Source organism: Puma concolor, chromosome B1 (genome assembly GCF_028749965.1).
Source record: "Puma concolor isolate L17-30 chromosome B1, mPumCon1.1.hap2, whole genome shotgun sequence".
NCBI classification, from domain to species: domain Eukaryota; kingdom Metazoa; phylum Chordata; class Mammalia; order Carnivora; family Felidae; genus Puma; species Puma concolor.
This window is the reverse complement of record NC_141670.1, coordinates 32,979,604-33,000,927: the sequence shown is the minus strand read 5'-3', so window position 1 is coordinate 33,000,927 and position 21,324 is coordinate 32,979,604. Positions and strand designations below refer to the sequence as shown.

Here is a 21,324-nt window from a genome sequence, read left to right as displayed (position 1 = left end):
AAACCCACAGAAGGTACTACACAGAGTAAACCCTAAATGTTAACTGTGGGCTTTAGTTAATATACTGTATTCATATGGGATCATTAATTATACCGAGCATACCACAATAATACAGGATGCTAGGGGCGCCTGGGTGGCTCAGTAGGTTGGGCGTCCGACTTCAGCTCAGGTCATGATCTCACGGTCCGTGAGTTCGAGCCCCGCATCAGGCTCTGTGCTGACCGCTCAGAGCCTGGAGCCTGTTTCAGATTCTGTGTCTCCCTCTCTCTCTCTGACCCTCCCCCGTTCATGCTCTGTCTCTCTCTGTCTCAAAAATAAATAAATGTTGGGGCGCTTGGGTGGCGCAGTCGGTTGAGCGTCCGACTTCAGCCAGATCACGATCTCGCGGTCCGTGAGTTCGAGCCCCACGTCGGGCTCTGGGCTGATGGCTCGGAGCCTGGAGCCTGTTTCCGATTCTGTGTCTCCCTCTCTCTCTGCCCCTCCCCCGTTCATGCTCTGTCTCTCTCTGTCCCAAAAATAAATAAAAAACGTTGAAAAAAAATAAAAAATAAAAAATAAAAATAAATAAATAAATAAACGTTAAAAAAATTTAAAAAAAAATACAGGATGCTAGTAGGGGAAGTCGGGGGAGCACTGAAAGGGGATGGGGGAACTGTCTGTAGTTTGTACTTAATTTTTCAGTGACCCTAAAACCGCTCGGGAAAGCAAAGTCTTTTTATTGAGAAAAAGAAACAGCAAGCAAGCCAGAAAACATTCCTAGCTTCAGAGAAGATAGGACAGTATTACATCAGTGGCACGATCCTTCTTAGGGAAAGAAGTAAATGCAATCAACGGCCGGAACAAGGTTAAAATGGTACAGCAGTTATGGAAGATGATTTAGAAAGTGGATCAAAGAGGGGCGCCTGGGTGGCGCAGTCGGTTAAGCGTCCGACTTCAACCAGGTCACGATCTCGCGGTCTGTGAGTTCGAGCCCCGCGTCAGGCTTTGGGCTGATGGCTCAGAGCCTGGAGCCTGTTTCTGATTCTGTGTCTCCCTCTCTCTCTGCCCCGCCCCCGTTCATGCTCTGTCTCTCTCTGTCCCCCAAAAAATAAATATACGTTGAAAAAAAAAATTAAAAAAAAAAAAAAAAGAAAGTGGATCAAAGATCAGAAATGTGTTCAGACCCTTTGACCCAACCATCTCACCCCTAGAAATTAAACCTAAAGAAACAATGAAAGATACGCACAAAGATTCACGTGTGAAGATGTCTTCCTGATATTCCTAAGAGGGGAAAGGTGGAAACAATCCACGTGTCTAGTAAATGGGGGCATTATCATGTAATTAAATAAAATATGGGCAGCCGCCAAGTGTATTTCCAAATGTAATCAAAGGCGTGGGAAAATTTTAACAGCATGAGGGGTATAATCCTAGTTTTGTTCAGATCCACGTTGACTATTTGGGGCCAGTTGCCTGGATGCAAGTCCCAGCTCTGACACTAGCTGTTTCATCTCAGGCAAGTCACGTGATCTCTTTGTGACTTGGTTTCCTCATCTTTACAATGGGAGCAAGACTGGGGTGCCCGGGTGGCTCAGTGGGTCAAGCGCCTGACTCTCGATCTCGGCTCAGGTCATGATCTGACAATTCATGGGTCCAAACTCCGTGTCGGGGTCTGCTCTGACAGCACAGAGCCTGCTGGAGATTCTCTGTCTCCCTCTCTGCCCCTCCCCTGCTCACTCTGTCTCTTTCTCTCTCTCTCTCTCTCTCAAAATAAATAAATACACTTAAATGGGGTAAGCGATGAACCACAGGAATCTACCCCCAAAACCATACTTTACACACTGTTAGCCAATTTGACAATAAATTATATTTAAAAACATGGGAGTGAGACTAGTATATATTTCAAAGAATGAAGTAAATTAAAGTCAGTAAAAGCAAGATAAGTGTCTAACCCACTAGACACTTGGGACGGTTCTTATTTTCTGTATTCTTTCTGTTACTTTCCAAACTTTTAACTATGACATGTTAAAATGTTACTTGTTGAAAGTATGGTAGCAGACACGAGGCATTAATGCACTTTTAGGACTATTCAGGGATAATCAAGAGAGATAGCATTTACCTGGTAGATGATGCCCTCCAGAGATTAGACTTCAAATAAAGCAAGGGATAAAAGTAGGTAAAATTAACTTCGAACAAATAGCAAAGGGAATTTCCATCAGAGATAACCGGATTGTTCAATTGCTCATTATCTCCAGTCAAAAAATATAGAAGCTTACTGACAGCCGTACTCAAACACTTGATCTGCTGATACCTACGCTGCTTATCTTGTAGATGTTCTAAACCCGTGCTGTCCCACTGTGGCGGCCGCAAGACATGCAGAGCTTGTGAAATCCAGTTAGTGTCAGAGGAAGGTATGAATTCAGTTCCTCGGTTTCCGCCAGTCCCCTTTCTGATGTCCTGTTGGATTCGTGCTGCTGGGGGCTTTTGTGTGGGGCGGCAGATACACAGATTCTCCGTCAGCCAAGAAAGTTCCATCAAATGGAATTGCCCTCTGTTTTGTTGTCTTCCCCATTCTTAGAGTTTAGGTCTCAAAAAAAAAACCCCATCTTAACATACTGAAAAAAAAAACCAAACCCCAAAACCTAAAGTCTTATATAAAATCCCATCCCAAAGAAGGTTTAAAGAGGCAAATTCATCAGAACCAGGGAGGAGTGATGTGCTGTCATCGTGACCATGGAGGGAGAGGACAGATGTGGGAGAAGTTAAGAGGACAGCAGGACATCCTGAGCGTCAGAGGAAACGGGGTATTCCAAGGGACAAATAATAATAAGGATCGTGGGCTGCTTATGTATTTGCCTTCTTCTAATTTGATGGAAATCATAAGGAACCAATTCAATGAATTCTGAGAAAGAAAAAGCTGTAAAACAGTACGAAACCATCAACTCTAAGAGGGCATTTACTGATAAAGAGGGTAGTGTTCTTTCACATAGAGACCATGACCAAGGGCATTTCTCCTTAGCCTTATGAGGACTGTTCAGACTCAAAAGGTTAAAAGCCACTGGCCTTTGTTACAAACAGAGCTTTTAAACTCTTCATGTATTCGTTTTTTCAAAACCAGATCAGGCTCTATTTATATGGGATCATTTGTTGCCGGGTCCTTATGGAGGGTGACCGTAGATTTGTGTCTCCAAAAAAGGGAGAGGGGAGTTCAAGTCCCTGCAGGTGGGGCCCTGGGCTGGGCGATTCCTGGTTATTTCTTTTACCCTCCAACACACTAGCACATGAAGACATCAGTGTTGCTATTATTATCCTGTTTACTGCTCAGAAAATTGAATTAAAAGTGCTAAAATATTTTGCCTAAGTTCATGTCTGAAAATAGATATTTGTAACTCCAAAACTTACGGTTTTTCTTTATTTTTCTTTCCTTTTTTAAGTGTTAAGGCGTCTAATCCTTTCCCTAAAATGGTCACTAGCCTTAATTTGGGGATTGTCATTCAGAGTATCCTGAATTCTCAAATACTTTGGGGAGGGACATAGATTGAGGGGACTTTGGATAACATTTGGATGGTCATTCCTGATGATCCTGAAATTCCATTCTAGTTTTATTCCCTAGAGAAGCTGCTGTACCTGGATACCAGAAGATGCGTGAGAATGTTCACGGCAGAGAATTGTTTGTGATTAATAGAAAAACTGCAAACAGGGGCGCCTGGGTGGCTCGGGCGGTTTAGCATCCAACTCTTGATTTCGGCTTAGGTCATGATCTCGCAGTTCGTGAGTTTGAGCCCCACGTTGGGCTCCTTGCTGACAGCGTAGAACCTGCTTGGGATTTCTCTCTCCCCCTCCCTCTCCCTCTCCCTCTCCCTCTCCCTCTCCCTCTCCCTCTCCCTCTCCCTCTCCCTCTCCCTCTCCCTCTCCCTCTCTCAAAATAAAACTTTCAAAAATGTTAAAAAAAAAAAACTGCAGACAGCTCTAATGTTTATCAACAGTGGAATGGACAAACACATTGTGGTACGTCTGCACAATAGGAGAGATACTGTGCAGCAATTGACATGAATTAACTAGAGGTGTATGCCTCGACCCACGTGAATCTCAGGAGTGCAGGAAGTCTAGGGAGTTTCACTCTAAAACTGCTGCCCGTCTTCTAGCCCAAGGACCTTATGATTCACCAGACGCCAAGTATATTCCTAACATGGGCAGTGATGTGGCACGGAAATATTTCTAGGGTGTAAACCTGAGGGCTGATCGAAGGGTTGTCTGCAGATGTTTAAAGCTGCTGGGTGACTCTTGACGCCAATGAAATACCTAAAATCCTTGCCCTCAGGCGGCATCTGGTGGGATGAAGTAACAAATGGAGCGGTACCCTTGACTGGCCTCTGGTGGAAATAGGAGACGGGACGATGGAAATAGACAGTGCCTAGTGGATAAGCCCAGCACAGCGTCTGTTACTAAATGCTAACTGAACAAATGAATACATTTAAGAATTGTGTTGAGCACACTACCAGCTTCCTCAGGGCTACCAGTTCCCTTTCCATCCACCCATTTATTCTTTCCTCCAACATGTGTTGAACACCTACTAGGCGCCTAGCGATATGAGGGTGTGCGACAATGTATGCACTATGGTTCCTGCCCTCAAGTGGCTCACATCTATGGGAAGAGCCAAAGAAGTACCAAGTGTGTCTTTATTATTGGTTATAAGTGTGTGTGTGTGTGCGCGCGCGCGCGCGCATATGCAGAAAGGAGTGCAAATAGCACAGAATGATTGGCTAAGTCTTCCCAGAGGGAATAAAGTTTGAGGTGGATCTTAAATGGTGGGGGCGGTGGAGTGACAGGAAGGCACAGGTGGGGCCTTACCACCTGCTGTGAGCGGTTTTGGGACTTGATTCTGTTGACATTGGGGAGTCTTTAGGCACTGGATTTTGGAGGTTTCCCAGGGACTAAACAATACACAAGCTAAGAAAACAAACACTCATGGAGGCACCTGGGTGGCTGAGTCGGTTGAGCATCCTACTCCTGATTTTCCCATCAGGTCCTGATCTCATGGTCATGGGATCGAGCCCTGAGTCGGGCTCCATGCTGAGCAGGGAGGCTGCTTGAGATTCTCTCTCCCTGTGCCCCTCTCCCCAGCTCACTCACTCTCTTTCTGTAATAAATAAAATGAAAAAAAGAATAAAAAAACACTCAGGAAGGAGATTGGCTATTCTAATGAAGAGTATGTGTTTTCAACAACTTCTATATAATTATACAAGTCCATGGATTAAACAGAATGTATTGCTACTTAGGTAATGCTCTGTAAATTAGAAGAGTAACTTGATAAACTAAACAAAATGATAAAAGGGTAACAGCCCAGATGCCTGTTCTATTTCTGTCACACTTTTGTTAACTCAACGTTAATTAAAGCTATAAATGGCTTAAAGATCCGTAATTCCGCACTTCAAGTCCAAATACACTTGAAGATTTCTGTCCCAGTCTTACCCGAAGGACTATGCAAGTCTGTTCCGCCTTCCTTTGAAATGCCAACCTATCTCATCTGTTCCTTTGAAGAACTCTGGGAAGGCAGTATGGTAGAGCAGCAAGGTCAAGGTTTTTTGGAATCAGATAAATCTATAATTAAATTCCATTTATAGTACTTCCCGAATCAAAGGTAGGGAGTTTACTTAAGAGTATTGTTTTTCAAGTTTTCATCTGTATGACTATGATGCCATTATTTCAGAAATGTGAATGCCATTCAGGAATTCAGTTTTATGTTCTTTCTATATTATTGGTTAATTTTTTTCTCTGATGAACGAAAGACTATAAGGTTTTTCTGATCTAGATAGGAGACAATAAAATTTTTGAAGAATACGTAAGGAATTAGTCACTATCAAGAGCAGTTATCTTTTCTAGAGAGTTCTGGAGTTGTATCCTGAAATAGCGTGGGTTGCTTCTTGTAATCAGTGTCTGATTTTATGGTTGGTGTTCGTTCTTCCCAGTTGACCTGTTGGGCTTGTTAAATTGGCGTTCGAACTCCCAGAACATTAAACACAACTTGAAGAAGTTAATGGAGGTGGATGGCAGTGAGATTGTTAAGGTATGTTCATGCTTAGAAACACAGTCACTGTATCCCTAGTTCAACATTTCACATTAAATCAGTGATTAGAAGTATACGACTTGTGGGGCACCTGGGGGACACTTGCTTTTGGCTTAGGTCATGATTCTAGGGTTGTGGGATCAAGTTCTACATCGGGCTCTGAGCTGACAGCTCGAAGCCTGCTTGGGACTCTCTGTCTCTCTCTTTCTCTCCCTCCCTCTGCTCTTCTCCCTCACGTGTATGCAGGCACTCTCTCCAGAAAAAAAAAAATATATATATATATATATATTAATATAATATTAACATTGTTATTAATAATGTGTTGGTAATATATAATAATACTGTTACATATAATAATATAGTATTTTATGTACTGATATATATATTTATACATATGTATATGTAAACTTGTTATCTACATCAGGAAGTAGAAGTGCCGATTTTTAAGAAATGCTATTTTTAAGCCTTTCCTATTGAAACCCAATTTTCCCTGAATTTCTGCAGTATAGAACTGAACGTAAAGTATGACATAGCCTTTTTTTTATCTTCAGTTTTTGCAAGATACGCTAGATGCACTTTTTAACATAATGATGGAAATGTCGGACAACGAAACCTACGACTTCCTTGTGTTTGATGCACTGGTAAGCAGTTTTATTCTTGCAACTGGGTGGTTTCCAGTATCTCACTATTATAAATGACTGCAACGAATATTCTCCTGCATAAATACTTGTATACATCTCTCTGATTGTTTCTTTAGCCTAAATTCCTAGAATTTAAATTAGAAACAGCTTACTTTAAAATTGCCTGGGCGCCTGGGTGGCTCAGTCGGTTGAGCGTCTGACTTCGGCTCAGGTCATGATCTCGCAGTTCGTGAGTTCGAGCCCCGCGTCGGGCTCTGTGCTGACAGCTCAGAGCCTGGAGCCTGCTTCAGATTCTGTGTCTCCCTCTCTCTCTGCCCCTTCCCCGCTCATGCTCTGTCTCTGTCTCTCAAAAATGAATAAAGTTAAAAAAAATTTTTTTTTAATTGCCTAATTATAGGGGTGCCAGGATGGCTCGGTTGGTTGACTGTCTGATCCAGCTCAGGTCATGTTCTCACAGTTCATGAGTTTGAGCCCCGTATTGGGCTCTCTGCTGTCAGTGTGGAGCCTGCTTTAGATCCTCTATCTCCTCTCTCTCTTCCCCTCCCCTGCTCGATCTCTCTCTCAAAAACAAAGGCACCTTTGGGGTGCCTGGGTGGCTCAGTGAGTTAAGCCCTGATTTTTGACTCAGGTCACAGTCTTGTGGTTCATGGGTTCGAGCCCTGCATCGGGCTCTGTGCTGACAGCTCAGAACCTGGAGCCTGCTTCGGATTCTGTGTCTCCCTCTCTCTACCCCTCCCTCCCTCCGTCTCACTCTCTCCCTATCTGTCTCTCAAGAAATAAACATTAAAACAAATTTTTTTTTTAATTACCTAATTATAAGCCAGGAGATACCAGGATGATCGTGGCCGTGTTGTGTGTTTGCACAAGGGAGACTGAATTCTTACATCAGAAATGAATTATCAGTCTCATTATGCACAACACATAGCACAGCAGACAATTAAATAGGCCACACCAAGTACTTAAACATACAGTGCATTCCAAACCCTGAGATCTAGACAATGAGAGTTGATGTTAAAATCTTGGAAGGGCGCAAATCGTACTGGAGTGGAGGAAGCAGTCCCATCCAAACCAAGCATTGTTTTCTCATTGTTGAGGTGAAAATTCTATGTAGATTTATACCTGGATGTTGCAGCAAAGGAATAATAGGTATTGCACCAGCTTGGAGAAATTGATAAGTTCCAGAAATGATCAGGGTGTTAAAGATGTAAGATCTTAAAGAGAATAAAAGCTACAGCGAAGTTCACACCTGGCCAGATTTATGGGAAAGAATGGTTGTGGGTTCTAGGGGACGAGGTCTAAGGTTCTCCTGGGACAGAGCAGCTGGCAGCGGTTGGTTATATGCAGGCATCCCCCGTGGTTTGCATTCTTCTGTGTTCGGTAGGTGCAGTGTGGTTATTTGTAGATTACATGCCTGAAAGCGATAACGGTGACAGAAGAAGGAGAAATTGAGAGGCACCTCTGATGAAGTTCAGTTCTTGAGGGCACTCGTGCTGCACTCAGGACAACTAGGTCATGGAATATTTCAGTAGCTGTATCCTTGGGTTAGAGTTTATTTTTCCCACAGGATTCCCCTTTCTGCATCTTCTGACTCTCCCATTTTTTTTCCCCCGACTCATGTTGCTTGCGCACTGGCCTTTCTTTAAGACAGTGAGCTCTCTGAGGCCAGGGACGCTGGCTCTTATTAGGTTCCTCAGAGCATTTAGCTCAGTGCCTGACACGTGATCGTTTCTCTATTGACGTTAAATCAAAAGAAACTCCAAGACTTCACTTCAGCTTTGGAAGAGTAGAGTGGGAACGCTACAAAAATGGTCAAGAAAGAAAAGAAGGCACCAGGATGTTAACAACCAGCTTATTGACAGAATGCCTGGGGCCGTACAGCGCTGCTATTCATATTTTTTGCCTTTGGCAGGTATTTATTATTTCACTGATTGGAGACATCAAGTTCCAGCATTTTAATCCTGTCCTTGAAACCTACATTTACAAGCACTTCAGTGCCACTTTGGCATACGTGTAAGTATTCAGGGGAAATACCTGACTATTCAGTTGGAACCACCTGGATTATTGGGTTTACACTCTTAGGGCTGGGTTGTTAAGAAATGAGAGGGATATAAGCTAAGTAAATGTGCCCCTAAGTGCAGAACCTTGTTCTGAACTTGCAGGTGGAAAGAGGAAACCATCTAAGTATTCCAACCCTGGTAAAGGTATTAAATTCAGTCCCTGCCTTCTGGCAAGTTCCAGAAGAGATAAGGCCATGTTTCTTGAAGAATCCAGAACATACGTAGGTGAGGAGTTGAAGCCACTGGGAACACAGTCAAGAACAGAGATCATACTCAGGATCTTAGGAGAGTTGGGTGGCATTGGGTTTAGCATGAAACCCCAAGGGGATCAAACAGTGGATTAAGCAAGACTAAGTCTGGGAGAACTGAGGATGATGCCCTCACCCCTACATCACAAGTGCTTTGTAGATTTCATTACTTACAGGATATGAGAAGATACCATTTTTCTTTTATACAAAGGAAAATGGTGTCTGCCTTTCCCATAATGCAGCCTCCTTTCTGTCTGGTTTATGGGCTCTTGACTAAGGAAAGCAACTGCCATTCAGCTCACCATGGCATTGTATGTGGCCTTCACCCCCACCCCCTCACATTCCAGTTGTGCCAGGAGATGTGATAAAGAGTGACAGGCATGTCACTAAGATCGTCAGAGATCTCTCTGACAGTGGCTTCTGCCAGGTCATGCCAACTACTGTTGCCGATCTATCGGTTTGACTGCTGACCTGATTCGCCAGGTCAGATCATAGATCCCTTATGTCCTTTCTGAGCTAAACAAGAAGGTTCTTGGTTTTATTGGCACGGAGGTCCAGAAATGTTATAAAACATAAATGACAGAAAAGAGGTGTTATGTGGCAAATTCACCAACCAGCACAACGGACATCGTGCCCACTGGATGGGGAAAAGCCGCAGATGGGCTCGTGATAGGTTTCTTTCCATCCAGTAGCCTCCCTTTCCAAGCGGGTAGTACCTGCAAGGGAGGAAATCCTACCACTGGATCTTCATTACACAGAGCCAAATGCAGCACTCCTGGATGTAGTAATCTGGGTTTGATTTACAAGGCTTCGTCAGCTCTACATGTGTGCTGTGGATTTTTCCTAGTACTACAAAAACCCAGAGATTTACAGAGGGGCCAAAATATCCATGTCCTCAAACGTGGGAGTTAGAAAAAGATGTAAGAAAATGCCTCGCCTCGGACAAAGAGCAGTCTGACATCTGAGCATGGTTCTGTCTGTTGGGATGCTCAGAAACCATGGGTATTCTCATCAAACTGAGCCCGAGTCCGATTGAGCTTCTCCCGCAGTCACTGGAGTGTTGCTCTGGCCCCATTTTGGGGATCCCAAAGAGTTGAGGCACACTGGAGAGAATCAGACTTCTTGCAGGGTGACTACGTTAGGCAGATAGTCCTTTCCTTACAGGAATGACTGAAGATGTCTGAAGGGCACCCTGGAGATTAAAATACCTTCATGATTTCAAATGCCTTCACTTTCATTTCTTGATCCTGTTAAAAAATCCTACAAAGCGAAAGAAACCATCCCCTATTTCTTTTTTTTTTTTTTAATTTTTTTTTTCAATGTTTATTTATTTTTGGGACAGAGAGAGACAGAGCATGAACGGGGGAGGGGCAGAGAGAGAGGGAGACACAGAATCGGAAACAGGCTCCAGGCTCTGAGCCATCAGCCCAGAGCCTGACGCGGGGCTCGAACTCACGGACCGCGAGATCATGACCTGGCTGAAGTCGGACGCTTAACCGACTGCACCACCCAGGCTCCCCACCATCCCCTATTTCTATGCATAAGGGAAGCTCCAAACCCAGCAGCAGTGAGGAAACAAAGCTGCAGATGAATTTTATTTCCCTGCTCAGGGCCTTTTCTAGAAGAGATAATAGTAGCTGTGACCTCTGCTTCCACAGTATGCCAGGTTCCCTTCCTAGATAGCATCCCCCAAACCTGAGTACCACTTGGCCCCATTGACATCTTTTTCTTTCTCACCTTTTTAAGGAAACTCTCCAAGGTACTGAACTTCTATGTGGCTAATGCAGAGGACTCCAGCAAGACAGAATTGCTTTTTGCTGCTTTGAAAGCCCTAAAGTACTTGTTTAGGTTCATCATCCAATCGAGAGTACTCTACTTGAGGTAATGGTAGCTGTAATAAGATGTGCATGCTGTCTATTGTCTCTTCATGGACTTGTCCTTAATTCTCACGCTCATGTTCAGCTCTGCGAGTCATGGTTGGCTCATGGAATTGCCAAATTTCAGAACTTCAAGGCTGAAGATGGAGGTAGACCCTGAAACCCCTAGAGAAGGCCTGCGCCAAGTCCTTCCGAGTCAGAATTTCTAGGGCAGTAATGACAACAGGACTTGGGGATGCGGGTGACTACAGTGTGCAGCTTGGTGAAAACCTTGGTTGGCGATGACAGCTCTAGGAAACAAGGTTCTTGTGGCAAGACTACCTTTAGCACAGTAAAGGACTTCGTGATGATACCGGGTGTACAAATCTAGGATCGTGAGCTCTTGTTGGTGGTGGATGGTGAACGATGGCAGATGTCTGGGGGAGATGTTGCCTCAGGTGTGTGTTTCTTTACTGACGTCATGCTTAGCTAGGTGATGAAACTAAGCCACAGAGATAGGATAATTCACACCTTGAATTTCTAGAATAACAGCTCCGTCAAAAATAGCCAAGACGAAGAATGAGAAAATAACTTCTCTGGGAATGCCCACAGCCCCGTGCCATTTCTGCCTTTCAGTAATTGCAGGATTTCCAAACTGTTAAAATATATTGTTAAGACAGGTTTGGAAACTGGACATATAGCATGCTAAAATGTTATTTGGAATAACACTGTAGGTAAGAGGGTTTCAAGTCTAGATTTGAGCATTTTTGTTGTTTTTTATATGATATGTTTAAAAAATCATAAAACTAAAGGCAAACAATTACCATTTAAAAAGCTTGTGACATACTGTATAGGTCAAAACGTTTAATTAGCTTTACTAGTGAAAGGCTCTTATCAGTCAACAAAAGAATGATCAACACCCTTGAATAATAGAAAACAAAAACAGATAATTTACAAGAGGCAAATTCAAATGGTAAATTAAATTTCTTAAAAAATAGTCACAATATCAAAATGCTATCTATACACACACACTATTCTTATCTATACAATTGATAAAGATTAAAAATCTTTATCCTTTGATGAAGTTGGACAAAAATCGGTCCTGCATTTTAATGCTGATGGGAATGTAAATTTATTAAGGGCAGAAATGTGGCACCATGAATGAAAAGCAAAAACAAAACAAAAACCACAAAAAGCAAAAGAAAATACCACGTTGGTTACTAATAGCCCATCTAAGAATTTATCTGATGGAAAGAAATCCATCAGGTAGTGAACAAAGATGAATGATAAAATATGTATATTCAGCCCTTTAAAAAAATGTTAATGAGGAAAGATAACGGTGTTCTTAAATAATAAAACTAAGGCATAAGACATAAGTGCAATATGATCCCATTTCAAAAATATAATAGGTTCAGAAACTGAAATTTTAATAGGAATAAAATTGTAGGTAAGAGGGTTTTAAGCAGGCTGTTTTTATTCTCTCTGCCTTTTTAAAGTTTCTGCAGTGGTTTTGTACATTTTTATACTTTTTATTTATTTTTTTTTTTAATTTTTTTTTCAACGTTTTTTATTTTTATTTTTTTATTTTTGGGACAGAGAGAGACAGAGCATGAATGGGGGAGGGGCAGAGAGAGAGGGAGACACAGAATCGGAAACAGGCTCCAGGCTCCGAGCCATCAGCCCGGAGCCTGACGTGGGGCTCGAACTCACGGACCGCGAGATCGTGACCTGGCTGAAGTCGGACGCTTAACCGACTGCGCCACCCAGGCGCCCCTTTATACTTTTTAAAAACGCTTAATGACTTAAAAGTTCAGCTGGGTGAGAGACAGTTCCTCCTTCCCTAGCAGAAGAGAGCAGGGTTTACCCAAACCCTGGATTATACACAATCTCTTTAGTCTCTCTCTCTCTCATCAGACAGGCTTCCTTTATAGCTAGTTCCTTGTATTTTGCAATTATGTTGAATTTCCACAAATTCAGTTAGGGCCTGGAGTGTCCCACTGAGGGAGCATTCCCTTATAGGAAAGTTTGTGCAGTGAACTCTGATGTCCAGCAACGAAAATCATCATAAAACCATAGAAAGAAAACCGTAATTTATGAAATTGAGAAGTTTTTTCCACTGATGATTCACTAGGGTGCCGCCCCTGACTGACAGTGTTGCAGCGCATCGAAACCATCCTTTTCAACATCATGTAGGAAGAGAACAGTGGAAAAGCCAAGATTAGTGTGGTCAAGTAACCCATGAAATTAACTAAGGGAGTTGCTGTGTTGAACTTAGTCCCTGAGCACCTGTTTATAGTTGTTCCCCTCCATCCCGCTGATTTTTTCTCATTAAGGAAGAACTTGATCTGAGAGAGAGAGCCTAGAAATCTACATTCTCTGGCTGCTTAGATCTGATAGACACATCAGTTTACTGGCCCTGTCCAGGAGCTGCAAAAGAAATGTCACCACACCCCCACCTCCCACCTCCCACCCTGTTTGCCCTCATCAGAGCTTACGTTCCTCTTCTGAGCTCACTTCCGGGCTGAAGTTTACCTCCATTGGGGAGACACCTGGGGAGAATTAAAACTGTAAATTGCCCACCGTAGGGCACTGAGAACTCCATCTTCATCCCTCGGTCTTGTATTAGCCCCCCCTTTTTTTAAGTGCTGGCACATAGGGTGCCAAATGTTGCTCTGGGTGTTGGAGATCTAGCAGGGGATGAAACAAGGCTCCCGCTCTGACAGTGCTTGTGGGTTGTGCGGAAGCCAGGAAGGCAGAGTGAAGAAAGACAGCGAAAGATAAATTCGGATAGGTAAGGGCTGACAGGGGAGGGGCTGGTGAGATGATAACCTGGGAGGGAGGGAGGGAGATCTCTCCAGGGGTTGGTGTTTGGGTTGAGACTGAACCGGGAGAGGCGGCCTGGGCAGGAAGAGGCGTGCAGGAGCGGGAACTGCTAAGGCCAGGGTCCTGTGGGGCCTGTGTGAGGAGTCAGGAGAGGCCAGTGTTGCTGGAGCAAGGGGAACTAAGATGGGAATGAAAATGCGGAGTGGCAGGCTAAGGACAAACAAGGAAGGGCCAGGTAAGCCGTGGTCGGGAGCTTGGATTTCCTCCCAAGTGGAATGGGAAACCGTCGAAGGGTTTCAGTCGGAGAAGCAGTGAAATCTGGCTTACGTTTCCAGGGATCCTCTCATCTCCTAGGTGGAAAGTGGATTATCAAGGGGGGGAGACGCATGGACCGCCAGCGTTGCTGAGGCAACAGATCTTTTTGAACATGTCTTTTTAAAGACGGAAAACCTGACTGCTTTCCTCTTTCCCTTGTTAAGATTTTATGGCCAAAGCGAAGATGGAGACGAATTCAATAATTCAATCCGCCAGTTGTTTTTCGCTTTCAATACGCTAATGGACAGGCCTCTGGAGGAAGCTGTCAAGATCAAGGTCAGTGTGGTGTAGCACGGGGGCCCCTTTCAGTGCTGTTGCTGAGGATGCTCGGTGACAACACAGACTGGGCCATGGTGGGGAGAGAAACAAAGTGAATCATAATTCGTGGAAAGCTAGTGAATTTTAGTATGACTAAGGAAAGCTGTTAAGGGAAAAGCCTGTGTGTTAACTTTTATGTACATTTGTGTTCTCAAATATATTCTCAAATGGCAGTTTGCCAAAGACCATCCTTTGAGGGGCTCCTGGGTGGCTCAGTCGGTTAAGCGTCCGACTCTCAGTTTCGGCTCAGGTCATGATCTCATGGTTTCATGGGTTCGAGCCCCGCGTCGGGCTCTGCATGGACAGTGCAGAGCCTGCTTGGGATTCTCTCTCTCTCCCCCTGTCTCTCTCTCTCTCTCCTCTCCACCTCCCCCCGCTCACACTGTCTCTGTCTCTCTCAAAATACATAAATAAATAAAACTTAAAAAAAAAAAAAAAAGACTATCCTTTTAGACGTCCTGTGAATGGCTTTTGTGGCCCCTGTGAATTCAGCCCGTGGATCCTGATGTTACAGGCAACAGGTTTTTATTCTAAGTTCCCCCATTCTTCCCAGAAGCCAAAAGTCACCATCATATTCATTGTTATCGATTATTTATTTATTTATTTATTTATTTATTTAACATTTTATTTTATTTTTGAGACAGAGAGAGACAGAGCATGAACAGGGGAGGGTCAGAGAGAGAGGGAGACACAGAATCTGAAACAGGCTTCAGGCTCTGAGCTGTCAGCACAGAGCCCGACGCGGGGCTCGAACTCACGAACCGCGAGATCATGACCTGAGCCAAAGTCGGCCGCTCAACCGACTGAGCCACCCAGGCGCCCCCGTTATCGATTGTTTAATGTAAAATAGGCAATCTCTGAGGATTCAGATCTGAGCTTTATTATTTCTTCTTTGTTGTTTATGGCCACTTTGTGAGGGAGACGTCAAGATTTTAACTACCTCCTTAGATAGAAAAATGAGTTCCAAATGGTGCCTGTTGGTAATGAAGAAGAAAAACAAAAAGCCATGCCACCTGACTTTTAAGGAAAAAGATTTTAGGAGATCACATCCAGCAACACTGAGCTCTCTTCTCCAGTGCAAGATCATCCGTTTCCAGTTCCCTATGTTGAGCCAAGCCTTTTCTTCCTGGGGTTAACGAGTACGTCCTGTATTCATCCTGCTTGGCAACTGAATTTGCCTTTTGGTACCTTTTTCTTACAGGGAGCAGCTCTGAAGTACCTTCCCAGCATAATTAATGACGTCAAACTTGTGTTCGATCCTGTTGAGCTCAGGTAAATAGCAAAACACATTTGTTTGTGGACTTTACCAGAGAAGCAGCTCCCCGCTTGGCTGGGGCCTGGGCTGCTTACGCGTTCTCGTATTCTTCTGAGCCCTTTTGGCGCTCCGTTGCTGTGGAAGATCTAAAAGGAGACACAAAGCCTGCCCCTGGGAGAGATTTGCACTTTCTCGGGGGGAATCAAGACGCGCAGACATGAAATTAACTACAGAAGAAAGCACATAATGATACGCTTCCAGCCCCATACCTAAGTATCCCAGCTAAGTCAGTTGGTGAGCGACACCGGAGCGAAGTCAGCCGGAAAAGGATTGTGCAGAAGGAGTGTTTTAAGGCACATCCGCAAAGCCAGGATAGATGTGACCGCCCTCTGACAGTTTACACGGAGGCAGCCCCGAGGCTGAGCGCTGTAGCCCTCACGGAATACAGTCTCACCTTTACTTCCAAGGGACAGACTCTCAGGGTTTCTGGGAGAGATTTCCAGGTCAGACTCTCCATGCCCAAATCTCAGAGTAGAGGGGAACCGTGTAATGATACCTTGAGCGTGACGGAGGGAAAATACCAACCTCTGGGGTTTCTTTTGCAGCATGCTCTTCTGCAAGTTCATTCAGAGCATTCCTGACAACCAGTTAGTTCGCCAGAAACTTAACTGCATGACCAAGATAGTGGAGAGCAATCTTTTTCGGCAGTCGGGTACGTCTTCACCAACAACTACTGCTTACCAAAACCCCAGGCTTGCTGCTGCTTCAGCCAAATTTTTTTTTTTTTTTTCAATGTCAATGATGTCCTTGCCAGTAGAATTTTAGGACTTAGGGACCTCTGGAGAAACCGGTTTTAAGAAGACGAAGTCAGTTCAGTATTTCCAAGAGTATCTTAAAGAACAGAATCATGCGTTTTTAATTTAATTTTTTTTTTTTTTTTTTTTTTTTTGAGACAGAGAGGGTGCACGCACGTGAGTGAGAGGCGGAGGGAGAGAGAGAGAGAGAAGCAGGGTTCAATCTCCCCCAAGGTGGGGCTGGAGCTCTCCCGAAGCAGGGCTCGAACTCAAGCCACGAGACTGTGACCTAATGCTTCATCCACTGAGGCACCCAGGCGCCCCCCAGAATCATGCATTTTTTTAATGAGAACAATCCAGTATTTCATTAATTAGAGCACTTTGTCCTAAAAATGGACCCCCCCAGAAAGTTGCAGGCAAGTAGAAAGATAGTCTTTTTAAACAAGTATGTCTTCTTCGACCTGTACTTCCTGTGTATTCTGGAAAGCCACGGGTCGGTAGTGCAGGGGTGTGCTGGGGCCATCTGTCCCAGCTCAGGAGAGCATATTAGGTGATCTCTCTCAACTCCGTGCTGTCATGTCACATGAGGAGCTGAAAATGGACCACGGTAGAAGTATTTATACCACAGAAATTGGCAAGCACTGTGAGTTACGGGTTTGGGGGTGGGGTGGGGTGCAGTGGGGAGGGCTGCTAGTTGGGGAGCCAGATCACCAGCATACGACTGGAAAGGCAGAGGGCACGGAGGAGAGAAAACTCTCACATGGATGAAATACTCTTCATTTGGTGAGTAGAGAGAAGGCAGTGCAGCCACCAAGTTTAAATCACTGTGCTCCTGTCCCAAAGCTGAGAGGAGGAAGAGGTCCAGTAGCTGGTCTTTCCCAAAACCCAAGACTTGCAAAACAGGGACAGCTGTGGGAAGTACTCCCAGGTCAGGGGCTCCCAGAGGGTGAGCCCATGTTGCATGTGTTGCCTGGAGGGTCTGAGGACCCGCAGAACTCCTCAGAAATAGGGAAAGGGGAGTGGGTTATCGGTGGAAGGCCTCCTGGCCTCGCCCCGGGGCTAGTTATGTAACTTTGGCCACACGAAGAGCCTCCTGTGAGTCAGCATCCATCTCCATGGAAGGAAGATGCTATATCATATCAGCTATATCATATACCTATGATATATCATATCGGCTATATCATATAGCATACCATGCTATATCATATCAGCAGCCCCTTTTGGCTGTGACATTTCCCAACCCTGTGGATTTCTGCTTAGAGGTTCCAGCTGTCGCAAGGACACCGTTGGAAGTGTGTGCGAAGCTGGTGAATGCTCTTAAGTAGAAAATGTAATGTCATGAAACATCTTAACATGCCGTGCCGCTAAGCGTGCAGAAAGGATAAATGAGATGTGAGAAGGATGGGGTGTTTTGCAAGCATGCGCCGCGTGGTTCTAGTTAGAGGAAGTAATCTCACTGTTAACAGTTATTTCCGTTTGTGGCCAGGATCTCTGGCCTCATCATAAAAATGTTTTATAGTAGTGAAGATCCCAGAAGAAAGACATCATAGAAAGATAAGCCCTTATTTTGTGAAGTGCATGCGCCTGCAAAAACATCCGAATGTCCTCAAAACACATTGAGAGGTACTAATCAAGCTCACTCAGTATTTATATGAATTTTAGAGCAGATTCTCTCCATTAGGTGGAAGCTTTCGAACATTAAGTATAACTTGCTTAAGTTTTTCATTTCGTACGACTCAGCATTCAACGAGCAAGCTGGCATTTTTTTTATTGAAGCTAAAGAAATTGTTGAATACTTCAAACGTTTTCGCACAGGTACCCGTGACAGGTGTAATTTTCTTGGCTTTTAAAATCAAGTCACGGGACTTGCGGAGCCTGAGTGGCTCAGTCGCTTAGGCGTCCCGGCTCTTGATTTCGGCCCAGGTCATGATCTCACGGTTGTGGGATGGAGTCCTGCGCCAGGCTCTGTGCCGAACGCGGAGCCTGCCTGGGATTCTCTCTCTCCCCCTCTCTCCCTGCCCCTCCCCCTCCTCAGAGCAAATAAAAAATAAAAAACATCAACAAATAAAAATCAAGTTACGGGACTGAAGTTTCATGCTGCTGCCTGCAGGGATCAAACCCCCCACTGGGCGGAGCCAAGAGGTCGGGCTGCGGCTGTAGTGGGGGGAGGGGGCGGGGTCAGGGAGTTGCAGGCAAGAAGCTGGGCAGTTCAGGGGGTGCCGCCGCAGCCCGTGAGCCGCGTGCATCTTCCCTCCCAGAGTGCAGAGATGTCCTGCTGCCACTGCTGATCGACCAGCTCAGCGGCCAGTTAGATGACAACTCCAGCAAGCCCGACCATGAGGCCAGCTCGCAGCTTCTGAGCAACATCCTGGAAGTGCTGGACAGGAAGGATGTGGTGAGTTGAATCGTCACTGTCACCTGATGCACACCACAGCACAGGCTCGTCCCTTCCCTAGGGCAAGAAGGACTTCACGGCCTTCCCTATCTGAGGGCCCCACCCAGGGGGCTTAGAAGCCTGGCTACTGGGGCAGGCTGCGGCTGGTTTGGGGGTGATCAGAGAGGCTGCTGCTTGCTAGAGCCTTCTCCGTACACCGAGGTCCAGGAGAGTCCGCTTACTGCTCGCGCCAGCAGCCACTGCTTCTCCAGGCTTGTCGCCGGTGGAGATCCCCGAGGGGACTTCGAAGAACCGGACCCCTGTTCAGATGTTTTAAGCAGAAACCTCGGCCCTCCAGGAGTATTGTAGACATTCCTGAGCTTCTGAGCCATTCTCAGTTTTATGTCCTCACACTGATCCTTCCTTTTTGGGGCCTCGCGGCCACAGTGTGCTTTCTTCTCTCGCATTTCCTCTGTGACCTAGGCGTCCCTACTCCCCGAAACCCTGGGGCTGCATCTGCCTGGATTTACCGTGTTCTAGAGATAGCACAGCCCATAGCCCAGCCATGGCCTCCTCTAAGAGGCCGCAGAAGTTAGCAGTGTGTTCGGTTGAGCACAAACCTTACTCACCACCCCCCCGCGATGGCTACGTGGCGCCAGTGTTCCTATAGAGCAGGGAAAACGCTCTTGGCTTTGCCGAAGCCCGTCCTCTTACCAATATCTTTAGGTTCGGTTCTGCTAAAGGAATTGAAGAACACTCTGTCCCTTTTCCCGTGGCTGAATTCTTAGCTCGCCTTTCAAAGTCAACCCCAGGATGGCCACGGGCACGCCTGCGTTTCTGCTAAATTCACGCCTCAGCCACAGAGGTCCCGGAGGACGCCCTTGCCTTCTCTACCTAACCCCACCCTCAACCCACCTCGCTGTTTGTACTATTTATCTGATACTAATTATAGGTCACGCTCCTCCTCCTTTGTTCTTAAATGTGTTTCTAGAAACCACATAAAACACAATAGGTTTCCCCAAGGAATTTTGTGATTGGGTATTGGATTCCTAACCAGGGATTTTACAACACATAAATAATGTGACCAACCGTATCATGATAATAATATTTTCAAAAAGTAACTTTTATGACTCAGTCATCAAAATACTAAAAGGAAGCCCAAAGCTGTAGTTGGCAACAGTGAGTGTACTAGGGGCTTTGGTTTAGGCAGAGCTCCGGTGTTCCAGAAGTGTATCTATATGATCCAGAGTTGATTGGAAACATGGGAATCAGGCTGCTTCTTTTCTGGTTTCAGCGTCAGCACGTGTAGTTCCCTTCCTTCCTCCCTCCCTCCCTCCCTCCCTCCCTCCCTCCCTCCCTCCCTCCCTTCCTCCCTTCCTTCCTTCCTTCCTATGTTTATTTGTGTGTGAGAGAGAGAGAGAGACAGAGTACGAGCCGGGGAGGGGCAGAGAAAGAGGGGAAGACAGAATCCGAAGCAGGCTCCAAGTTCTGAGCTGTCAGCACAGAACCCAATGCAGGGCTTAAACTCATGAACTGTGAGATCATGACCTGAGCTGAAGTCTGGCTGACACTTAACCAACTGAACCACCCAGGTGCCCCGCACGTGTAGCTCTTTATCTTTAGGCAAATCTGCAGGCACGTCAATTTCCTGTTCCATAACATGTAGGGATGGTTCCAGATGACCTCTTAGACCTCTTGATCTCTTCCACTTCTAACCCAGTTTTTTTTGTTTGTTTGTTTTTGTTGTTTTGGGGTTTTTTGTTTGTTTTTTAGAGTTTATTTATTTACTTTGAGAGAGAGAGAGAGCGCAAGCGGGAGAGGGGCAGAAGGAGAGGGAGAGAGAGAATCTCAAGCAGGCTCCACACTCTGTGTGCGGGGCTCAATCCCCTTCAGATCATGACCTGAGCTGAAATCAAGAGTCGGTTGCTTAACCAAGTGAGCGACCCAGGTACCCCTTGTTTTGTTTTGTTTTGTTTTGTTTTTTTCAACGTTTATTTATTTTTGGGACAGAGAGAGACAGAGCATGAACGGGCGAGGGGCAGAGAGAGAGGGAGACACAGAATCGGAAACAGGCTCCAGGCTCTGAGCCATCAGCCCAGAGCCCGACGCGGGGCTCGAACTCACGGACCGTGAGATCGTGACCTGGTTGAAGTCGGACGCTTAACCGACTGCGCCACCCAGGCGCCCCTTGTTTTGTTTTTTTAATACAGTATCTTTACCTACCTTCTTATCATGTAGAAGGACTCTTTGGAAATGACTTGAATATATTTACATCTTGTGCTGATTTAATTGACTTGAAAAAAAAATTTTTTTTTTTTTTTGGTCTTCCTGATGAGGTTCCCTGTAATGAGGAAAAGTGTTCACAATTATTGATCTTAGAGCTCTGTTAAAGTAGTAAATTCAATCGTTTTTTTTTTGTTTTTTTTTTTTTTTGGTGACGATGATATGGTTTTATCCCCCACCATCGTTTATACACGTTTGTACATAAATGTACAAACGTTTACAAACTAACTGTGTCTGTCTTCCCATACCTTCTCGTCTCCTCAGTTAATTTCAGGCTCTAATTACTGACATGTATTCCTCTGCCCTTTTTTTTTTTT

The 21,324-nt window shown here is 45.0% G+C and overlaps 1 protein-coding gene across 5 annotated transcripts in view; it reads left to right on the top strand.

Annotated features, from left to right (window-relative positions):
• The window catches only part of DOCK5 (dedicator of cytokinesis 5), a 222,953-nt gene that overhangs the window by 135,124 nt on the left and 66,505 nt on the right, over positions 1-21,324 (top strand). For all 5 annotated transcript variants that reach the window (XM_086703428.1, XM_086703427.1, XM_086703426.1 and 2 more), the window contains 8 exons: positions 5,946-6,043; positions 6,595-6,684; positions 8,594-8,694; positions 10,736-10,870; positions 14,148-14,259; positions 15,503-15,573; positions 16,162-16,268; positions 18,609-18,745. In XM_086703428.1, the coding sequence (XP_086559554.1) occupies positions 5,946-6,043; positions 6,595-6,684; positions 8,594-8,694; positions 10,736-10,870; positions 14,148-14,259; positions 15,503-15,573; positions 16,162-16,268; positions 18,609-18,745 (851 nt within the window). The remainder of the gene's footprint in view (positions 1-5,945; positions 6,044-6,594; positions 6,685-8,593; positions 8,695-10,735; positions 10,871-14,147; positions 14,260-15,502; positions 15,574-16,161; positions 16,269-18,608; positions 18,746-21,324) is intronic.